At 46.6% G+C, this 19,787-nt stretch overlaps 1 protein-coding gene across 1 annotated transcript in view; it reads left to right on the forward strand.

Moving 5' to 3' along the window:
- Nucleotides 1-4,506: 4,506 nt before the first annotated feature.
- The window catches only part of LOC134983437 (zinc finger protein ZFP2-like), a 44,802-nt gene continuing 29,521 nt past the window's right edge, over nucleotides 4,507-19,787 (forward strand). Inside the window, exons 1-3 of the mRNA XM_063949114.1 lie at nucleotides 4,507-4,671; nucleotides 4,791-4,888; nucleotides 18,950-19,301. Of these exons, the coding sequence (XP_063805184.1) occupies nucleotides 4,587-4,671; nucleotides 4,791-4,888; nucleotides 18,950-19,301 (535 nt within the window). The 5' untranslated portion in view covers nucleotides 4,507-4,586. The remainder of the gene's footprint in view (nucleotides 4,672-4,790; nucleotides 4,889-18,949; nucleotides 19,302-19,787) is intronic.

A 19,787-nucleotide genomic window follows, 5' to 3' on the forward strand; every position in this document is an offset into this window, starting at 1 on the left:
TATTATGAATTTTATTATATGAAATTGTGGGGATTGAAAATATTGCTCAAATTCTCGGATATATTAAAGCAGAGACCATAATATCCCTGGCATGTGTAACAGATGATAATTGAAGCAGTATGAAGCAAATGTATATCACACACCTGGGAGTGTCACAGTGACATCATTTAGATCTATAGTAATGAAGGTACATGACTGGGGAGGTAAAGGGATCTGGGAGTGTCACTTTGACATCACTTATATCTATAGTAATAATACAGGGACATGACTGGGGAGGTGAGGGGATCTGGGAGTGTCACAGTGATGTCACTTATATCTATAGTAATAATACAGGGACATGACTGGGGAGGTGAGGGGATCTGGGAGCATCACTGTGACCTTATATCTATAGTAATAATACAGGGACATGACTGGGGAGGTGAGGGGGACCTGGGAGTGTCACAGTGACAAGAGAAAGAAAGTAGACTTCTTTGTGGGCGCACTCTTGTGAAGAAATAATGAGATATTCTCAAAGAGTAAAATATAACTTTTATTACAAATGATTAAGAAATTATTCAATCTCCTGAGAACAAATAATGTCTCCTGCCGCCTTTCCCCTGCCTGTCTCCTGCCGCCTTTCCCCTGCCTGTCTCCTGTTGCCTTTACCCCGTCTGTCTCCTGCCGCCTTTCCCCTGCCTGTCTCCTGCCACCTCCACCCTGCAGCCCACCTGCCTGTCTCCTGCCGCCTTTTCCCTGCCTGTCGCCTTTTCCCTGTCTCCTGCTCCCCCTGGCCGGTCTCCTGCCGCCTTTCCCTTGTCTCCTGCCACCCCCTCCCTGTCTCCTGCCACCTCCTTGCCTGTCTCCTGCAACCTTTCCCCTGCCTGTTTCCTGCAACCTTTCCCCTGCCTGTCTCCTGCAACCTTTTCCCTGCCTGTCTCCTGCCGCCTTTCCACCTCCTGTCTCCTGCCACCCCCACACCTGCTGTCCACCTGCCTGTCTCCTGCCACCTTTCCCCTGCCTGTCTCCTGCCACCTCTGCTACACCATCAGCTGGATGTGTGAAACCTGAGGTCACGGAGACTGTACGCCGCAGCTCCATGAATGAGGCCATGAAATTTCCCTCAGGAGACCCTGTCCCTTCACAACCAATTCTCACCCTTACACCACTTCATGGCTGCAGCCATACTCGTCTGACAACTCAGGACACATAGAGCACATGCTCCGTACGGGTTTTGCACATGAGCGGTGTACCGAACATCAGCTCATTGTGACTCCACCCACAATAGCGCTACATTCTAGATCAGGCCCACTATGCAGTACAGCCTTATGGGGCTGGGTCACAAGAACCTCGGAGACACTGACCAGGACTCTGTGGCTGTGAGCAAATAGGAGACTTAATGACCACTCTATTTTATATTTACTATGTTACATGTGCAATATGTTTTATGTATTATATTTATTCCAAGGAACTCCAGCTGTGGGGAACGGAGTCTTTATTACACATCACACGTTCTGTATTCTCTCTGATTCACAAAGGATGGACAAGGACAGGAGTCACAGGACTGAAAAGATAATAAATATCACCCTTGAGATCATCTACCTACTGACTGGGGAGGTGAGTGGATCTGGGAGCGTCTCAGTGACCTTATATCTATAGTAATAATACAGGGACATGACTGGGGAGGTGAGTGGATCTGGGAGCGTCACAGTGACCTTATATCTATAGTAATAATACAGGGATATGACTGGGGAGTTGAGTGGATCTGAGAGCATCAAAGTGACCTTATATCTATAGTAATAATACAGGGACATGACTGGGGAGGTGAGGGGATCTGGGAGCATCACTGTGACTTTATATCTATAGTAATAATACAGGGACATGACTGGGGAGGTGAGGGGATCTGGGAGCATCACTGTGACATCACTTATATCTATAGTAATAATACAGGGACATGATTGGAGAGGTAAGGGGAAGTGGGAGTGTCACAGGGACCTTATATCTTTAGTAATGATACAGGAACATAACTGGGGAGGTGAGGGGATCTGGGAGCGTCACAGTGACCTTATATCTATAGTGATAATACAGGGACATGACTGGGAAGGTGAGGGGATCAGGGAGCATCACTGTGGCCTTATATCTATAGTAATAATAGAGGGACATGACTGGGGAGGTGAGGGGATCTGGGAGCATCACTGTGACCTTATATCTATAGTAATAATACAGGAACATGACTGGGGAGGTGAGGGGATCTAGGAGTGTCACAGTGACATCACTTATATCTATAGTAATAATACAGGGACATGACTGGGGAGGTGATAGGATCTGGAAGCATCACTGTGACCTTATATCTATAGTAATAATACAGGGACATGACTGGGGAGGTGAGGGGATCTGGGTGCGTCACTGTGACATCTCTAATATCTATAGTCATAATACAGGAATATGACGGGATGTTAGGGAATCAGAGCATCACAGTGAGGTCACATATCTATAGTAATAATACAGGGATGTCACTGGGGAGGTGAGGGGATCTGGGAGCATCACAGTGACATCACGTATATCTATAGTAATAATACAGGGACTTGACTTGGGAGGTGATGGGATCTTGGAGATTCATAGTGACGTCACTCATCTATAGTAATAATACAGGGACATGACTGGGGGGGTGAGAGGATTTTAAAGCGTTACTGATAAGTAACTTATATCTATAGTAAATACAGGGACTTGACTACGGAGGTGGGGGGATCTGGGAGCGGCGCAGTGATGTCACATATCTATAGCAATAACACAGGGGCATGACTGGGGAGGTGAGGTGATCTGGGATCGTCACAGTGGCATCACATATCTATAGTAAATACAGGGACATGACTGGGGAGGGAAGGGGATCTGGTAGTGACGCAGTGATGTCACATATCTATAGTAATAACACATGGACATGACAGGGGAGGTGAGGTGATCTGGGAGTGTCACAGTGACATCACTTATATCTATAGTAATCATACAAGGACATGACTGGGGAGGTGAAGGGATCTGGGAGCATCACTTTGACGTCACATATATCTATAGTATTAATACAGGGACATAACTGCGTAGGTGAGGGGTTTGGGAGCGTCACAGTGATGTCACTTTTGTCTATAGTAATAAAACAGGGACATGACTGGGGAAGTGAGTGAATCTTGGAGTGTCACAGTGACATCACTTATATCTTTAGTAATAATTCAGGGACATGACTGGGGAGGTGAGGGGGTCTTGGAGCCTGACAGTGACATCACTTATATCTATAGTAATAATACAGGGACACGACTGAGGAGGTTAAGGGATCTTGCAGCTTCATAGTGACGTCACTTATATCTATAGTAATAATACAGGGACATGACTGGGGAGGTGATGGGATCTGGGAGTGTATATATTGATATTTGATGTCTCCACCATTACACAGGATTACACAATAGTGAAGAAGACATCCAATGGGTGTGAGACACCCAGCAGCCATCCCCGTGTATCAGGAGGACTGAGTAGAAGCCAGAGCCTAATCACGGTGCCTCCACCTCACTCACTGACACATGAGAGACACAATGACAAGAAGATCCTGGAACTCACCAACAAGATCATTCAACTGCTGACTGGAGAGGTGACTGCTGGGAATGGGGCATTATACAGTAACAACGGGGGATGTGTCTGGGTGATGACTGGAGAGGTGACTGCTGGGAAGGGGACATTATACAGTAACACCGGGGGATGTGTCTGGGTGATGACTGGAGAGGTGACTGCTGGGAATGGGACATTATACAGTAACACCAGGGGACGTGTCTGGGTGATGACTGGAGAGGTGACTGCCGGGAATGGAGCATTATACAGTAACACCGGGGAATGTGTCTGGGTGATGACTGGAGAGGTGACTGCCGGGAATGGGGCATTATACAGTAAAACCGGGGGATGTGTCTGGGTGATGACTGGAGAGGTGACTGCTGGGAATGGGACATTATACAGTAACACCAGGGGATGTGTCTGGGTGATGCCTGGAGAGGTTACTGCTTGGAATGGGACATTATACAGTAACACCAGGGGACGTGTCTGGGTGATGACTGGAGAGGTGACTGCTGGGAATGTAACATTATACAGTAACACCGGGGGATGTGTCTGGGTGATGACTGGAGAGGTGACTGCTGGGAAGGGGACATTATACAGTAACACCGGGGAATGTGTCTGGGTGATGACTGGAGAGGTGACTGCTGGGAATGGGGCATTATACAGTAACACCAGGGGATGTGTCTGGGTGATGACTGGAGAGGTGACTGCTGGGAATGGGGCATTATATAGTAACACCAGGGGATGTGTCTGGGTGATGACTGGAGAGGTGACTGCTGGGAATGGGACATTATACAGTAACACCAGGGGATGTGTCTGGGTGATGACTGGAGAGGTGACTGCTGGGAATGGGACATTATACAGTAACACCAGGGGACGTGTCTGGGTGATGACTGGAGAGGTGACTGCTGGGAATGGGGCATTATACAGTAACACCGGGGGATGTGTCTGGGTGATTACTGTATCACTGTGTGTGTCTGGTTCCTATAATATGTCAGGATGTCACTGTCTATGTCTCCATGCAGGAGGAGGAGTATATAGAGGAACACAGGGGTCTGTACAAGGACGTGATGATGGAGAATCACCGGCCCCTCACATCACCGGGTAAGAGGAGACTGTCATGTATTGTACAGGGGAGAGCAGGTATGGGTGTCCCCTATATACACACATCATCTGATAATCACATATATACACTGTACTCAGTCACTGTGTGTCTCCTACAGATGGTCCCAGTAACAGAGATACCCCAGTGAGACGTCCCCGTCCTCTGTATTCCCAGGATTGTACAGAGGAGAATCACAGAACCCCACAGGAGGATCAGGTAGGTGGGATTTAGGGTCTCCCAAATATACCAAAGTGACTGTCACTATAGAAACATAGAAACATAGAATTTGTTGACAGATAAGAACCACTTGGCCCATCTAGTCTGCCCCTTATTTTTTTATTTTTTTTATCACTAACCTTATTTGATCCTTATTTCTTTGTAAGGATATCCTTATGTCCATCCCATGCATGTTTAAATTGCTCTACTGTCTTAGCCTCTACCACCTCTGATGGGAGGCTATTCCACTTGTTCACTACCCTTTCTGTGAAATAATTTTTCCGCAAATTTCCCCTGAACCTCCCCCCCTCCAGTCTCAGTGCATGTCCTCGTGTCCTATTGCTTCTCTTCATTTGGAGAATGTTTCCCTCCTGGACTTTGTTAAAAGCCTTCATATATTTGAAAGTTTCTATCATGTCCCCCCTTTCCCTTCTCTGCTCCAAACTATACATATTGAAATTTCTTAGTCTTTCTGGGTATGTTTTGTGATGTAGGCCATGCACCATTTTAGTTGCCCTCCTTTGTACAGTCTCTAATGTATTAATATCCTTTTGAAGATATGGCCTCCAGAACTGAATACAGTATTCTAGATGAGGCCGTACCAATGACCTATACAGTGGCATTATTACTTCTTTCTTTCTGTTACTGATTCCTCTCCCAATGCAGCCAAGCATCTGACTAGCCTTCCTCATTGCCTTGTTACATTGCTTACCTGCCTTTATGTCACCTGAAATAGTGACTCCTAGATCCCTTTCCTCCTCAGTAGTTTTCAGTATAGTGCCATTAATACTATATTTAGCTTTAGGATTTTTGAGACCCAAGTGCATGATTTTGCATTTTTTGGCATTAAACTGTAATTGCCAGACTCTTGACCATTCCTCTAGTCTACCTAGATCCTCAATCATTTGTTTTGCCCCACCTGGTGTGTCTACCCTGTTGCATACCTTTGTGTCATCTGCAAAAAGGCATACTTTCCCTTTAATGCCATTTGCAATGTCGCCAATAAAGATATTAAAAAGCACTGGTCCAAGTACAGATCCCTGGGGTACTCCACTGGTAACATTTCCCTCCTGTGAATGCACTCCATTTACCACAACTCTCTGTTTTCTATCATGTAACCAAGATCTTATCCATTCAATAATCCTAATATCCAATCCCAAACTTTCAAGTTTATTTAGCAGTCTGCGATGTGGACTGTGTCAAAAGCCTTACTAAAGTCTAGATAAGGTATATCCATGGCTCCACCTTTATCCATCACTTTAGTCACACAATCAAAAAAGTCAATAAGATTTGTTTGACATGATCTTCCCCCAGTGAATCCATGCTGTTTGGGATCCAGTAAATTGCCGGATTTGAGATAATCTACAACTCTTTCTTTTAAGAGTGTTTCCATCAATTTCCCTACTACTGATGTAAGACTCACTGGTCTGTAGTTGTTTGCCTCTTCCTTGCTTCCACTTTTGTGCAGTGGGACTACGTTTGCTCTTTTCCAGTCCCCTGGAATTTCTCCTGTAGCTAATGACTGGTTGAATAATTCTGTCAATGGTGCTACCAGCACCTCTTTAAGTTCTTTTAATATCCTTGGATCCAATGTGTAGAGAAGCTGTATGTGTCTTATACAATGATATTATACTGTTTCACCTCAATTTAAATTGTATTTCTCTTTCATCCACTAGGGGACACTGGAGTCTTATACAGTAGGGGTCTAAAGCTTGCAACCGGAGGTGTGGCACAATGTAAAATTAGCATTGTCTGCACAGCCGGCTCCTCCCCCTTCACATCCCTCCTCCCTCAGTTTGAAAAATTGTGCCTAGGAGGTAACATTACAGAAAACTCAGGCTGCGTCAACCTAATGAAAAGGGGGACAAAAGCCTTTGAATTAGAGAGACAATGATCCCATATAAAGGGATCTGCATCTCTCTATGGAAAGTCCGGAGCACAGAGTCAGCATTTCCATGGGCAGTGAGTACTGGTGGGTAATATGGGCCTTAGATAGAAAGGCAGAGGCTATTAGCAGACTCCTTCCAATTCCCACAACTTAAGGTTTAAAAAATTATTATTATCTGGCCAGTGTGCACGCTGCTGCCTCCAGGCTTCCTGTAACTTATGTCCTGGCAGACTAGCAGCGCAGCTCCCCCGCCGCCCCCACTTCTTTTATACACACAGCGAATGCTCAAACACTCCCTGGCCGGCTTCTACTCCCGCTGCATGTCAGCTCCCCCCCCCCCCCCCCCGCCCCCTCTACATCGGAGGGAGACGCATCGCGGCTGTCAGCGGCGGCTTCCTCACATACAGCGGGGACGCGCACTGACCTCCTGCCGCACGCTGAAATGGTCTCTCGCCCTCTCCCACCGCCAGCGGAGGAATACACAGCGCGCCTGTCAGTAGCAGCATCACACACACTACGGGCGCTTGGGAAGTGCGTCCACCGCCCGCTCAGATGATCTCTCGTCCCTTGCCGCCGCCAGCGGAGGGCTGAGGGTGACGACAAAGGGGGAAGTTAATAGAAGCTGACCCTCTTGCTAGTAAGTCCGGCCTGGGGCAGCCGTTAAGGGGGTAGAGTGACCCTAGGAAGGACCCAGAGAGCCTTAGTAATATATATTTATTAAATAAATGGCGTCCATTTTTAAATGAATAGAGGCGCCAAAAGGACTCTCTCAGGCGTTATTACCTTTAGAATAGACAGGCTTCCTGGCCGGTCAGAGCAGAGGGACGGGTTATTATAATAGAGCAACTGCTCCCTCTACTGGACATTTGTATTTAGGACTCTCTCAGGCGTTATTACCTTTAGAATAGACGGGCTTCCTGGCCGGTCAGAGCAGAGGGACGGGTTATTATAATAGAGCAACTGCTCCCTCTACTGGACATTTGTATTTAGGACTCTCTCAGGCGTTATTACCTTTAGAATAGACGGGCTTCCTGGCCGGTCAGAGCAGAGGGAGGGGTTATTATAATAGAGCAACTGCTCCCTCTACTGGACATTTGTATTTAGGACTCTCTCAGGCGTTATTACCTTTAGAATAGATGGGCTTCCTGGCCGGTCAGAGCAGAGGGACGGGTTATTATAATAGAGCAACTGCTCCCTCTACTGGACATTTGTGTTTAGGACTCTGCTGCAATGGATTTTCAATGGATTCTGACAGGCATTTTTATGCTTTAGATTTTCAAGGGACTTCTAAACAAAAGATCCCGATGAAATGATGGGAACGACTGGATCACAACCCCGACCTCAGAACTGAAATACAGTTGGGTGTGTGAGGGTTGCAACGAGGCTGGTGATATTATTATTATAAATTGTTATTTTTTGTTTTTTGTGCAGTGTTTAGAAAGATCCAGCAAGGGGGATCCAGTGTACCTTTACTCCCATCACCCGTTACCGTCTTTCTGTTCCTATTATAAAGGGGGGGAAGCACTGAGGAGCGCTCTATGGGGTACGGCTTCAAATGTCAAAAGCACTTACCACCAACACTAAGACTTACTATGTTTCCACAAAATGTAGTAAGATGAGCAAGGGTGAGCGGCTCCTGGGTATGCGTTGCCTGTCTAGTTAAGGGCGTCCAGCACGGGAGGAAGGCTCCGCCAAGGTCATGGGAGCAAGCCCTAACAGGTATTTCAAAGGAAATGTCAGAATCCCGCAAACAGCAGTCGGAAAGGACTGAGGGATTCTCAAAGACTATGGAGGAATTTCTGATTTAAATTAATCCCTCCTGCGCAAGCATAAAGCAATGCGAACAAGTCGATTAAGAGAACCATCCTCATCTTACACGAAGGAGGAAGAAGGTCTTATTATAGATAAAGTGGCAAGATACTTAAGTCTGCCTTAGATCAGGAGTTTAGATTCCCTTATAGAAGCGGTTATAGAGACCCTAAACTTCAGGGAGTAAGAAGTTAAGGATACAGAGAGTTTTCGATTGATTCGTATCCCACAATCGTTGCCAGTAGTGCTCCATATTCCTAGAACTCCCCAGACTCAGATGGCGAATGCTTGGAAGCAGCCTGATAAACGCTTTCAAGTGCCAAGGAGGTTTGAATTTAAGAATCCTGTATCAAAAAGTGTAATGGTTAAATGGCCTACTGGGCATTTTCAGACAAGGCAATGTCACCTAGGCCTAGCGTGACCACCTTAAAGGATATGTCAGGTCGCACACTGCATCAAAAGCAATGTTTGTACCAGCACATTGTCACGTGGACTGGGCGTGAATAGGTAGCATGGAGGAGGTTTCTCAGTAGCAGAGCATATTCCAGAATTAGCTGCTTATCTGTGCCAGGCTTCAAAGGACGCTCATAAAATAACAGTCAGTTATTGCAGGTTTGGAACTAGGAGAGTTAATGGTATCCATGGACATAAGGGATGCATTCCTGCATATCCCGATTTGGACCCCCCACCAAGCTTACTTAAGATTTGCACTGGTGCAGGATCCTTTCCAAATGAAGGGTCCTACCATTCGGTCTATCATCAGCCCCAGGACTCTTTTACGAGGATCATGGCAGTAATGGTGGCAGGATTGAGACGATCTCCTGATCAAAGCCTCCTCTCAAGAACGACTCATCAAGGATGCTCAGACATCTTATCAACTTCTCATTCAACATGGGTGAATGGTGAATTTCCAGAAACCTAACCTCAGACCAATGCAATGGATTCCATTCCTATATCTCATCTTGGACACAGTAAGATTGAGGGCTTTCTTACCAGAGAATAAGATCCAGGACCTACAGAGGCTAGTGACTCAGGTACTGAGGACACAGACGGTCTCCCTGCACCTCTCTGTGCAACTTCTTGGGATGATGGTGACGTCTTTCAAGGCTCTCCAGTACAGCTGACTTCACTTACGACCATTCCCAATGAACGTTACTGCTCAGGGACCAGGGTAACACTAGCTCCTGCATCGAAAGATCCGATTTTCTCTGACGTCCTAGTGGATGCTGGGACTCCGTAAGGACCATGGGGAATAGCGGCTCCGCAGGAGACAGGGCACAATACTAAAAGCTTTAGGATCAGGTGGTGTGTACTGGCTCCTCCCCCTATGACCCTCCTCCAAGCCTCAGTTAGGTTTTTGTGCCCGTCCGAGCAGGGTGCAATCTAGGTGGCTCTCCTAAAGAGCTGCTTAGAAAAAGTTTATTAGGTTTTTTATTTTCAGTGAGTCCTGCTGGCAACAGGCTCACTGCTACGAGGGACTTAGGGGAGAGAAGTGAACTCACCTGCGTGCAGGATGGATTGACTTCTTAGGCTACTGGACACCATTAGCTCCAGAGGGATCGAACACAGGCCCAGCCATGGAGTCCGGTCCCGGAGCCGCGCCGCCGACCCCCCGACCCCCCTTGCAGATGAAGAGGTCCAAAGGTCCAGAAACAGGCGGCAGAAGACTTTCAGTCTTCATAAGGTAGCGCACAGCACTGCAGATGTGCGCCATTGTTGTCAGCACACTTCACACCAGCGGTCACTGAGGGTGCAGGGCGCTGGGGGGGGCGCCCTGGGCAGCAATGTATAATACCTTTTTTATGGCTAAAATACATCACATATAGCCCTTGAGGCTATATGGATGTATTTAACCCCTGCCAGATCTCACAAACTCCGGGAGAAGAGCCCGCCGTTTTAGGGGGCGGGGCCTATTCTCCTCAGCACACAGCGCCATTTTCCTGCTCAGCTCCGCTGTGAGGAAGGCTCCCAGGCTCTCCCCTGCACTGCACTACAGAAACAGGGTTAATACAGAGAGGGGGGGCACTTTTTTGGCGATATAATTACATATGTGAAAATGCTATAAGGGAAAACACTTGTATAAGGGGTTGTCCCTGTATAATTATAGCGTTTTTGGTGTGTGCTGGCAAACTCTCCCTCTGTCTCCCCAAAGGGCTAGTGGGGTCCTGTCCTCTATCAGAGCATTCCCTGTGTGTGTGCTGTGTGTCGGTACGTGTGTGTCGACATGTAGGAGGACGATGTTGGTGAGGAGGCGGAGAAATTGCCTGTATTGAGTCACTCTCTAGGGAGTCGACACCGGAATGGATGGCTTATTTAGGAATTACGTGATAATGTCAACACGCTGCAAGGTCGGTTGACGACATGAGACGGACGGCAAACAAATTAGTACCTGTCCATGCGTCTCAGACACCGTCAGGGGCTTTAAAACGCCCATTTACCTCAGTCGGTCGACACAGACATGGACACTGACTCCAGTGTCGACGGTGAAGAAACAAACGTATTTTCCTTTAGGGCCACACGTTGCATGTTAAGGGCAATGAAGGAGGTGTTACATATTTCTGATACTACAAGTACCACAAATAAGGGTATTATGTGGGGTGTGAAAAAACTACCTGTAGTTTTTCCTGAATCAGATAAATTAAATGAAGTGTGTGATGATACGTGGGTTTCCTCCGATAGAAAATTATTGGCGGTATACCCTTTCCCACCAGAAGTTAGGGCGAGTTGGGAAACACACCTTAGGGTGGATAAGGCGCTCACACGCTTATAAAAACAAGTGGCGTTACCGTCTCCAGATACGGCCGCCCTCAAGGAGCCAGCTGATAGAAGGCTGAAAAATATCCTTAAAAACGTATATATACACACATACTGGTGTTATACTGCGACCAGCAATCGCCTCAGCCTGGATGTGCAGCGCTGGGGGGGCTTGGTCGGATTCTCTGACTGAAAATATTGATACCCTTGACAGGGACAGTATTTTATTGACTATAGAGCATTTAAAGGATGCATTTCTATATATGCGAGATGCGCAGAGGGATATTTGCATTCTGGCATCAAGAGTAAGTGTGATGTCCATATCTGCCAGACACGACAGTGGTCAGGTGATGCAGATTCCAGACGGCACATGGAAGTATTGCCGTATAAAGGGGCGGTCCATCGGACCTGGTGGCCATGGCAACAGCTGGAAAATCCACCTTTGTTACCCCAAGTCACATCTCAGCAAGAAAGGACACAGTCTTTTCAGCCTCAGTCCTTTCGCCCCCATAAGGGCAGGCGGGCAAAAGGCCAGTCATATCTGCCCAGGGGTAGAGGAAAGGGAAGAAGACTGCAGCAGGCAGCCCATTCCCAGGAACAGAAGCCCTCCACAGCTTCTACCAAGTCCGCAGCATGACGCTGGGGCCGTACAAGCGGACTCAGGTGCGGTGGGGGGTCATCTCAAGAGTTTCAGCACGCAGTGGGCTCACTCGCAAGTGGACTCCTGGATCCTACACGTAGTATCCCAGATGTACATTGGAAATTCGAGACATCTCCCCCTCACAAGTTCCTGAAGTCTGCTTTACCAACGTCTCCCTCCGACACGGAGGCAGTATTGGAAACAATTCACATGCTGTATTCCCAGCAGGTGATAATCAAAGTACCCCTCCTACAACAAGGAAAGGGGTATTATTCCACACTATATTGTGGTACTGAAGCCAGATGGCTCGATGAAATCTGAAATATTTGAACACTTACATACAAAGGTTCAAATCAAGATGGAATCACTCAGAGCAGTGATAGCGAACCAGGAAGAAGGGGACGATATGGTGTCACTGGATATCAGGGATGCTTACCTACATGTCCCAATTTGCCCTTCTCACCAAGGGTACCTCAGGTTCGTGGTACAGAACTGTCACTATCAGTTCAGACGCTGCCGTTTGGATTGTCCACGGCACCCCGGGTCTTTACCAAGGTAATGGCCGAAATGATGATTCTTCTTAAAAGAAATATGGACGATTTCCTGATAAGGGCAAGGTCCAGAGAACAGTTGGAGGTCGGAGTAGCACTATCTCAAGTAGTTCTACGACAGCACGAGTGGATTCTAAATATTCCAAAATCGCAGCTTGTTCCGACGACGCGTCTACTGTTCCTAGGGATGATTCTGGACACAGTTCAGAAAAGGATGTTTCTCCCGGAGAAGAAAGCCAGGGAGTTATCCGAGCTAGTCAGGAACCTCCTAATACCAGGAAAAGTCCTGTGAAAAATGGTGGTTTCTTACAAAGCGATCCCATTCGGTAGATTTCACGCAAGAACCTTTCAGTGGGATCTGCTGGAAAAATGGTCCGGATCGCATCTTCAGATGCATCAGCGGATAACCCTGTCTCCAAGGACAAGGGTGTTTCTTCTGCGTTGGCTGCAGAGTGCTCATCTATGAAAGGGCCGCAGATTCGGCATTCAGGACTGGGTCCTGGTGACCACGGATGCCAGCCTGAGAGGCTGGGGAGCAGTCACACAAGGAAAAAATTTCCAGGGAGTGTGATCAAGTCTGGAGACTTCTCTCCACATAAATATACTGGAGCTAAGGGCAATTTACAATGCTCTAAGCTTAGCAAGACCTCTGCTTCAAGGTCAGCCGGTATTGATCCAGTGGGAAAACATCACGGCAGTCGCCCACGTAAACAGACAGGGCGGCACAAGAAGCAGAAGGGCAATGGCAGAAACGGCAAGGATTCTTCGCTGGGCGGAAAATCATGTGATAACACTCTCAGCAGTGTTCTTTCCGGGAGTGGAAAACTGGGAAACAGTCTTCCTCAGCAGGCATGTCCTCCACCTGGGAGAGTGGGGACTTCATCGGGAAGTTTTCCACATGATTGTAAACCGTTGGGAAAAACCAAAGGTGGACATGATGGCGTCCCGCCTGAACAAAATTAGACAGATATTGCGCCAGGTCAAGGGACCCTCAGGCAATAGCGGTGGACGCTCTGGTAACACCGTGGGTGTACCAGTCAGTGTATATGTTCCCTCCTATGCCTCTCATACCAAAAGTACTGAGAATCATAAGAAGGAGAGGAGTAAGAACGATACTCGTGGTTCCGGATTGGCCAAGAGGGACTTGGTGCCCGGAACTTCAAGAGATGCTCACGGAAGACCCGTGGCCTCTACCTCTAAGAAAGGACCTGCTCCAGCAGGGGCCTTGTCTGTTCCAAGACTTACTGCGGCTGCGTTTGACGGCATGGCGGTTGAACGCCGGATCCTAAAGGAAAAAGGCATTCCAGATGAAGTCATCCCTACCCTGGTCGAAACCAGGAAGGATGTAACCGCAAAACATTTTCACCGCATTTGGCGAAAATATGTTGCGTGGTGCGAGGCCAAGAAGGCCCCTACAGAGGAATTCCAACTGGGTCGTTTCCTACATTTCCTGCAAACAGGACTGTCTATGGGCCTAAAATTAGGGTCCATTAAGGTTCAAAATTCGGCCCTGTCGAATTTCTTCCAGAAAGAACTGGTTTCAGTGCCTGAAGTTCAGACGTTTGTAAAAGGGGGTACTGCATATACAGCCTCCTTTTGTGCCTCCAGTGGCACCTTGGGATCTCAATGTTGTTTTGAGTTTCCTAAAAGTCACAGTGGTTTGAACCACTCACCACTGTGGACTTAAAATATCTCACATGGAAGGTGACGATGCTGTTAGCCCTGGCTTCAGCCAGGCGTTTGTCAGAATTGGCGGCTTTATCATATAAAAGCCCTTACTAAATTTTTTCATTCTGACAGGGCAAAATTGAGGACTCGTCCTCAATTTCTCCTTTAGGTGGTTTCTGTTTTTCACATGAACCAACCAATTGTGGTACCTGCGGCTACTAGGGACTTGGAGGACTCCAAGTTACTTGACGTTGTCAGGGCCCTGAAAATATATGTTTCCAGGACGACTGGAGTCAGAAAATCTGACTCGCTGTTTAGCCTGTATGCACCCAACAAGATGGGTGCTCCTGCTTCTAAGCAGACGATTGCTCGCTGGATTTGTAATACAATTCAGCTTACACATTCTGTGGCAGGCCTGCCACAGTCAAAATCTGTTAAAGCCCATTCCACAAGGAAGTGGGCTCATCCTTGGGCGGCTGCCCCAGGGGTCTCGGCTTTGCAACTTTGCCGAGCAGTTACTTGGTCAGGGGCAAACGCGTTTGCTAAATTCTACAAATTTGATACCCTGGCTGAGGAGGACCTGGAATTCTCTCATTCGGTGCTGCAGAGTCATCCGCACTCTCCCGCCCGTTTGGGAGCTTTGGTATAATCCCCATGGTCCTTACGGAGTCCCAGCATCCACTAGGACGTCAGAGAAAATAAGATTCTACTTACCGATAAATCTATTTCTCGTAGTCCGTAGTGGATGCTGGGCGCCCATCCCAAGTGCGGATTGTCTGCAATACTTGTACATAGTTATTGTTACAAAAATTGGGTTATTCTTGTTGTGAGCCATCCTTTCAGAGGCTCCTTCGTTGTTATCATACTGTTAACTGGGTTCAGATCACAGGTTGTACGGTGTGATTGGTGTGGCTGGTATGAGTCTTACCCGGGATTCAATATCCTTCCTTATTATGCACGCTCGTCCGGGCACAGTATCCTAACTGAGGCTTGGAGGAGGGTCATAGGGGGAGGAGCCAGTACACACCACCTGATCCTAAAGCTTTTAGTATTGTGCCCTGTCTCCTGCGGAGCCGCTATTCCCCATGGTCCTTACGGAGTCCCAGCATCCACTACGGACTACGAGAAATAGATTTATCGGTAAGTAAAATCTTATTTTCACAAGAGATACGGATCTCCTTAATTGGGTGGTCGTTCCACTAAAACCTTGCAGCAGGCAAGAATTTTGAATTTAGGATTGGAGGATTCTCAGAACAAATGCCAGTCTCAGAGGTTGGGGAAGCGGTCCTAGAGACCCATCACTTTCAGGGCAAATGGACTTTACTGGAAAGCGGGTTACCCATAACCATCCTCGAACTGAGAAACAGTTTACAAATCGCTTCTTTTAGCCGAAGATATAGTCAGTGGTCAACAGTGAACCGGAAAGCAGATTATCACAGTCGCCAGGACTGCATCCAGGCGAGCGGTGTTTACACAGATCTTCGACATGAATGTGAGTAGATGGTGTCTACCTCAGGTGGACCTGATGGCGTCTTGACAAAATCATTAGCTGCCCAGGTATGTGTCCATAACAAGAGATCCAGCAGCAGAAGAACTGGACACGCTGACACTTCCTTGGTGTTACAGAAGGGTTTACATTTTTCCGCCTTTCCCACTCATACCCCGAATCCTCCAAAAAGGGGTAATACGAGAGCGAGTATGGGCAATTCTCATAGCACCAAGTTGGCCCCGTAGAGGTTGGTACTCGGACTTACGGGGGATACTAGCGGAGGACCCTTGGCGGTTACCTCGAAGGGAGGACCGGCTATATCAGGGGCCGTTCCTCCACTCAGACCTGAACAGGCTACGTTTAATGGCGTGGCTGTTGAGACCCGGATCTTAAGAGTGAGAGGTATACCAAGAATGGCTATTCCTAAAGATGATCGCTGCTCGAAAGCCGGTGACACCCATGTACGACTGCAGACATTAGAAGAAGTACATGGACTGGTGTTAGGAACATGGGTAGAATTAGACGAATGTCCACTTACCCAGACTTCTACTTTTCACTCCAGCTGGTCTAGATGAAGGACTAAGACTAGGTTCCTTGAAGGTTCAAGTTTCGTCTCTCTCCATCCTATTTCAACAGCGGTTAGCGTCCTTACAAGAGGTTCAAACCTTTTTACAGGGGGTTCTGAGGATACAACCTCCTTTCCGTCCTCCCACTGCGCAGTGGGACTTAGATTTGTAGTTGGAATTTTTGAGATCACCATCTTTTGAGCCGTTGGAAAGAACAGACCTGCAATATCTCTCTTGGAAGGTCACCTTATTACTTGCCTTGGCTTCGGCTGGAAGGGTTTCGGTGTAAGGAGCCCTATCAGGTTAGAGTCCTTTGTTAATTTTCCAGAAGGATAAGGCCAAACTCCGTACATGAGCGGATTTCCTTGCTAAGGTCGTTTCGGGGTTTCAGGTAAACCAACCGATTGTGGTCCTATCCTTTCAGGGATTCGCAGATGGGGACGTGTCTTTGGATGTTGTCCGAGCTTACGAATATACTACAAGTTACGTCGTCCTTTAGAAGGTCGGACCATTGGTTTGGTCCAAAGAATGGTTGGCCAGCATCTAGGCAGTCTTTGTTTAGATGGAATAGCTTTGCCAATCGGCAAGCTAATATTTCCTGTGGTAAGCAGTTTCCGGTTCAGACTGGTGCTCATAATACCAGATCAGTGGGTGCCTCATGGGCGGCTATTCGAGGTGCTTCCACTACTCAATTTTGCAGAGCGACAACGTGGTCTCAGCCCACACATTCGCAAACTTTTACAGGTTTGATACCTTGGCGTCCGGAAATTCTAAGTTCGGACGTTTAGTTTTGCAGGCCATCGACAGCACTCCCTCCCTTGGGGATAACTTTGGGACGTCCCCTACTGTATAAGACTCCAGTGTCCCCTAGTGGATGAAAGATAAAAGAGGATTTTGGTACTTACCGATAAATCCATTGATAAAGCTAAATATTTATCTTACTTAAAACCCTTTAAGAGGTCTAAGAACACTGTACGCTATTGACGTATGGAATACCGTAAGGGTACGCACATTGCGTAACAATCGCTTAGCCGTAGTCGAGACGCTCAAGCGTCACGTTCGCTCACGGCCAAGAGATCACAGGCAGGCACGCTATTGGCTGCCGACTAACGTAATGGTTCGCTATTAGCGTAGCAGACGCTCGGGACCAGGAGGAGATCACCAGCGGCGCAGACGCTCACAATGTTAAACCTTTATATCTAAACCATAAACAATGTAATATGCAGTAAAACCTTAGTGTAGTGATAGGGTGTAAATGCAACACAGTGTAACCTTATTAACTTAAAAGCTGTTTGAGCGTCACCGACGCTCTGAGAATACTTAGAGATATAAGAAATACACAGATACCGGGCTTAGGGTCTAACGCCTTATATGAATGTTATACTTGCAAAAAGAATAATACAATACAAGTCATACACTACAATATAACATAGACTAACTAACCAGATAACTACACAGGAAATACAATACAATACAATTACGTTTAAGGGAAAATGAGATAGAAAGAGGAGAGAGAGAGAGATATGGCTCACAATAACTTTAAAGACAATATGATTGCGGAGAAAACTTACGCACAAAGGGAATGATCGCATGCGCCTTTCTGAATATCCAGCTCCCGATTATCAGTGATGAGAACCGTTGAAGAGAATGAATAGAGCTGGATATGATCGGCTATTCTATTTATGCCCCACACACAATACAATTCAATGGTCCCTACAATCTCATTGTTCATTGGACACAGGAATTCGTCTTCGCATTATAACAAAAGGTCATAGGTTGATTCATACAGGTGGGCTGTGACTATTTCCAACTGCTCAGGTGGGTGGGAAACTAGGTTTCCCGCCGCATGACTAAGTAAGTGCAAATAATAGTAAATGGACATAAACTTCTTATGTCCATAACTATTCGCACGAGCGATTAATCCGCTTCAAACCAACACCGGAATATTGCTAATTAAATACTCTTCCGATGGATACTAAACACCACTGTATGACCCATGTCTGACCCTTCGTATCAAACAAAGAGGGATCTCTCTGTCCATGAACATGCTACATTAACTAAACTTTCAGAATCTATCAAAGGGACCATAATCTATAAAATACATTATATGTTAAAAATATGTAACGATTGAGTCGCACGCTGGGCACACAGAAACTCTTACCATAAATGCGCATACCGTGCGCCCGCGGGTGCACGCAACAGCGGGTATGCGCACGCACGGGAGAGCGCACGCATGCGCAGCGCGGACCTGTATGAGGTGCAAATATGGTAGTGTGCATCGTGATATTTTTCTGACTTTGACACCATTTCTCTGAATCCTCTAGGGGACACTGGATGCCCGCCTCGGTGCTCTCAACCTGCTGTGTTCAAAGTTCTTGTTCAAACAGTTCGTGCAAACAGCGTTGGTTTTTCTGTTAAGAGTTTCTTGGATGCTGTTTGCTTTGTTGTACGGTTCGGTTCCTCGCCAAGTGCTATAGTATCATGTCCTATTCTCTCAGTCACGTTTTCCAAACTGAGGGAGGAGGGATGTGAAGGGGGAGGAGCTGGCTGTGCAGACAATGCTAATTTTAGATTGTGCCACACCTCCGGTTGCAAGCTTCACACCCCTACTGTATAAGACTCCAGTGTCCCCTAGAGGATTCAGAGAAATGGATTTATCGGTAAGTACCAAAATCATCTTTTTTGGGGTTATTTAGGTAGAACGTCTTTCTTGTATAAAGGCAGAAGATATAAGGAGAGAAGAAGAGACATATGTGACTGATATAAAGGCAGAAGATATAGAGGAAGAAGAAGAGACATATGTGACTGATATAAAGGCAGAAGATATAGAGGGAGAAGAAGAGATGTATGTGACTGATATAAAGGCAAAAGATATAGAGGGAGAAGAGGAGACGTATGTGACTGATATGAAGGCAGAAGATATAGAGGGAGAAGAAAAGACATATGCGACTGATATGATGACAGAAGATACAGAGGGAGAAGAAGAGATGTATGTGAGGGGTCATCAGCAGTGTAAGGAGGAGGAGATCCCTACAGATATCAGCACAGGTGAGTAATAAACACTTATTACAGAAGTAACATATTCTCATTGCTCAGTCACTACAGCAATCTCTTATTCTACACCATCCTCTGCCATCATCCCAGTTCTCAGTTGGGTGTTTATAACACAAGGTTATCCATGACAAATATCAGATGAAGAGAGTTATTACACACATCACTATAGTGTTATTAAAAGTAACAAGCAGAAGTTTTTAGGGATCATATATAAGTAGTAGTGTGTAATTTGTATGGGATCTAAATTTCTCAGTTTAGCAACCATTTATTAAATAACCTTCATTTTGTTAGATGATGCAGGTATTAAATAACTCCTTGTATATAGTAGACCTATTTGGCCATTTGTGGTCATGTTTACTATATCTTTTCATTTAGTGAGGTGTAGTCGTGGTGTAAAGGACAGTTTGTGATTCCTGATTAGTTAAAAAAACAAATACCAAATACTGAACAACATCACCAAACAGGTAATTTCAACTTTAA

This window comes from Pseudophryne corroboree (genome assembly GCF_028390025.1).
Source record: "Pseudophryne corroboree isolate aPseCor3 chromosome 3 unlocalized genomic scaffold, aPseCor3.hap2 SUPER_3_unloc_15, whole genome shotgun sequence".
In the NCBI taxonomy this organism is placed as follows: Eukaryota; Metazoa; Chordata; class Amphibia; order Anura; family Myobatrachidae; genus Pseudophryne; species Pseudophryne corroboree.